The sequence below is a fragment of the Anneissia japonica genome, unplaced genomic scaffold (genome assembly GCF_011630105.1).
Source record: "Anneissia japonica isolate Jap-2015-1 unplaced genomic scaffold, ASM1163010v1 scaffold522_len1101056_cov227, whole genome shotgun sequence".
Classification (NCBI taxonomy): Eukaryota; Metazoa; Echinodermata; class Crinoidea; order Comatulida; family Comatulidae; genus Anneissia; species Anneissia japonica.
In genome coordinates, this window is record NW_022756123.1 from 1,030,766 (window position 1) to 1,034,842 (window position 4,077).

The window sequence follows — 4,077 nt, forward strand, 5'->3', positions numbered from 1 at the left end:
ACAGGTTCCCTCTGTGATCCTTCAGCTCTTTTAACTGAGTAGGAGGCGAAACTCCATGTGATGTAAAGATGCTGTCTTTTATTCTTTCAATGTTGGCAGGACTCACATGGTGTATCAGTAATGTTGGAAAGTCCATTAGTCGAAATGCTACAGCTGGTATCCTGCAGATCACACCAGACGGCTGCCAGACGGCTAGTTAAGTAGGCATGGCTCCAGGGGTGCCTTCCAATTTGATAACTAGGGAAGGAAGGGTAGGCTACGTCTTACTCCTAGCACCAACATTTACTGGTGGTTGGTGGTAATTTAGTTAGTGGTGTTTTATTATGATTTATTAATTTAATAATAGGCCTAGTAGGCCTAGCCTAGCTGCTAGAGCCTACTGTACCCCTAGGCCTAGGCCCTTTTTTAGTTTTAGTCTAGAGTAGAGTAGTTGGCCTGGGTAGCCGTTTCGGTGAAGAAGGCAATATTTTTGATAGCCATTGACGACTCACACTTACCACAAATTTGACAAGCATGATTTACAAACCTGCATAACTGCTTCACTCGTATTCGTAAGTTGTGTCTCCAGTTATTTTAAGCTTATTTTTTTATTGTTTGTATGCAATCCCGACAGGGCAAAATATGAAATAGGCCCGGGATGGGAGGAGGATCACATAAATTCTTTGACTATAGCCTAGGCCGATTTTTGAAATTAAATTAAAACAATTCAGAATACTCTAGAGCAGTGGTTTCCAACCTGGGTTCCGCGAATCCCTTAGGGGTCCGCAAAAAATAACTGGGGGTCTGCCACATTTTTAGACCAATTTTTCATGATTACATTATTTTTCTTGTCTTACAACAGTGCGTGCCTTACCAATAATGAAATACATTTTGCATAGGCATAGACTTCTTTCACTGTAAATTATTGTAATTAAAATCCAATATTTTATTGGTGGATATGTTTGAATCTTTTAAATTTGTTTTTTTATGTATGCTTTATGTAAAGATGTTTAGTATAGAAGAGCCACTTAATTGATAGTGCCAATCCTCTGGTAATGTACGGTACATCTTGTTTGTATGTTTTCTGTTGTATAGATTTTACCTGGATATTAAATAAATAAAAATAATCAAGATGGGGGGCCTAAGTCTGACAAAATTAAAACAAAAGGGGTGGGAGGTAAAAGAAAATTACATTCAAATTTTGAGCCTAACAGACTGCCATTTCCGGCCATCTAGAAATGCCATAATTATAGAAATTTTAACCATAGTGGGGTTGAGGTGGTTTTTGTTTCGAATTACAGGATCTATCTGTTTAATGTTGTATGGCGAATCAGCTTATGCTAGAATGCTAGAAAAATATGCAGAGTCATGTTAACAATAGCCAATCAATAAGCTCTGCAGTACCAGTGTCTGAATATCCATGACTTTATTCTATCAACAGCCAATAAATGAGCTGCAACCATACAGCATTATGAATATTCAGTGAGTTGGAAGGCAAGCTAAATAACCCAGGATGATTTGCACTGTGTGTGGCTAAAGAGGTGCTGACACTGTTCTCATCGTGGAGACGAGTTTAAACAGAACCAATATCACAAGCCTTTAGTTTGGACATATTTTTCAGGTGGTGAATTTGGACATTGGCAGTCTTAAGAACTGTCAAGGAATGGCTAATATTTCACTCTCTGTTGATTGTGAAATTCATTGCTGTGAGATTGATCACTGTTACACACAAGTTGTCGTCATAGGTAATTATTTTATGAATTTATACATCCCTTTTTATAATAGAAATAATATTTTTTTTAAATAAAATGTATATAGTATATTTTTGGTCCATTAATTACTTGTCATGATTGTTTAAAGTATAACTTTTTAAGCACTTTAAACCCACTGTCTTATACCCCTCCTGATCCACTTTAAACCCACTGTCTTATACCCTTCCTGATCCACTTTAAACCCACTGTCTTATACCCTTCCTGATCCACTTTAAACCCACTGTCTTATACCCCTCCTGATCCACTTTAAACCCACTGTCTTATACCCCTCCTGATCCACTTTAAACCCACTGTCTTATACCCCTCCTGATCCACTTTAAACCCACTGTCTTATACCCTCTTGATCCACTTTAAACCCACGGTCTTATACCCTTCCTGATCCACTTTAAACCCACTGTCTTGTACCCCTCCTGATAGACTTTAAACCCACTGTCTTATACCCCTCCTGATCCCCATACAATGACAGGGTCCATTTAAAATTATTTTATCATCATTAGGGATGCTGTAAAAGTTCATGTTGATTGATTCTGTTTCTTCTGTTTTGATTCACAGGAAACGGTCCATCAGGGATATGCATGTCATATTTTCTGTCTGGCAATTGGCCATATTACAACGGACAGCCCCATCAACTTGAGTTCCTGCAACAGAGACTCATTGAAAACCAAGGGATATCAATCTTAGAACAGGTACAAGCACGAGATACTAATCAGTAGATTTATAATATAATATTACAGTGCATGTTCAATTAAAACTATGTCGTAGTTTATCATTTACCTTGAAGCAAATTATAGTAAACACAATAAGATTAAAGTCAGGCTCCGGAGGGGAAAAAAATGTTGATGTGTTGAAGAACTGATTTAGAAACTGGGGAAAAAAGGGGCGTAACCGCCCATTTTTACACCTTTTTCCTCCAGTTTTTAAATATTAAAAATCTGTATCTCATTCACCGTTGCTCAGTTTTTGATCAAACTGCTTTTTTCTGTCTTAGAAAAATCAGTTCTACAACATATCAAAAATTTTTTTTCCTCCAGAGCCTGACTTTAAGCCAAAATACGAACAAATGTTAACATATAAAAACCGTATAGTAAGATGATTTACTTTTCTATAAATTTTGGGTAATAAACTACAGTATATACAGCTACTGTAGGTGGATCAATATCTGCATATTGTTGCTCACACCATAGAGAAGCACAAATAATTTGTGGTTGAATGTACAGAAACTACTGTGTGCTAACATTTTTGTTTAGTTGGTTTTTTAAATTCAGTAATTTCATGACAATATGTAATTGTTGTAAACCTACCCCTTCTACACTGATGTGAATGTAAATGGTAAGAGTTATATTCAAGGACCTTGAGCTTCTAAACTTAACCACCAATGCACTGAACACTAGTATTCAATCCTACAGGATCTGGAGTATCTTAGCAGTGGTCTGGAGGGTAGGTCCTCTAATCCTGTCTCGCTCCTATTTGATAATCTACACCATCCCAATGCTGATATGGGAGCAGAGGAAGAGTCATGTTTGCAATGGATTCATGATAAAAACCGACAGATACCTCACGTAGTGCTTGGTAATGGATTGCCAGGTGGAACTTGGCAGGTAAGAAGTTTGCTTGTCTGCTATAGAAATGGAAAACATTAAAAAAAAAAAGCATTGCCCATGTGACGGAAAATAATTTGATTTCCACTGATTTACAGACTTTCCATAACTGAATGCAAAAAAGCTTACTTATCCATTCAGGTAAGTTTTTTTTTTATCACTTTGAAAGACTCAAAAGCATCCTTGTAAAGGGACACTGCCATGGTAACTAAATCAGTGGTCCCAAGTTTGCAGAAGTTACTTCTGGGAGATCTGGTAAAAATCAACTTTCATAAACACATCTAATTTTATTTTGCTGCACACTGTGATCAGTGACAAGTTTCCTTATTCATAACCAAATTGCAGCCGAGGCAATTGATAATAAAGCAGTAAAAACATGCAAATATTTATGAGTTTACGGGAGATTCTTGCTTGCTTGCGGGAGTGCCAGAAGCTGAGACTTGGAACCCCTGACTAAATACACAGCAGTGATACTAAGGAGTCGTGAACCATCTTTTAACCCTGTCTCTTATACACATCTAGATGTGTATAAGAGACAGGTTACACACAAGTTGTCGTCATAGGTAATTATTTTATGAATTTATACATCCCTTTTTATAATAGAAATAATATTTTTTTTAAATAAAATGTATATAGTATATTTTTGGTCCATTAATTACTTGTCATGATTGTTTAAAGTATAACTTTTTAAGCACTTTAAACCCACTGTCTTATACCCCTCCTGATCC

General features: G+C 36.6%; 1 protein-coding gene across 1 annotated transcript in view; it reads left to right on the forward strand.

Moving 5' to 3' along the window:
* Window positions 1–1,136: 1,136 nt before the first annotated feature.
* LOC117124054 (oxidative stress-induced growth inhibitor 1-like) overlaps window positions 1,137–4,077 on the forward strand; it is a 5,726-nt gene continuing 2,785 nt past the window's right edge. The window contains exons 1-3 of the mRNA XM_033270180.1: window positions 1,137–1,724; window positions 2,304–2,437; window positions 3,158–3,349. Coding sequence (XP_033126071.1) covers window positions 1,643–1,724; window positions 2,304–2,437; window positions 3,158–3,349 — 408 coding nt within the window. The 5' untranslated portion in view covers window positions 1,137–1,642. The remainder of the gene's footprint in view (window positions 1,725–2,303; window positions 2,438–3,157; window positions 3,350–4,077) is intronic.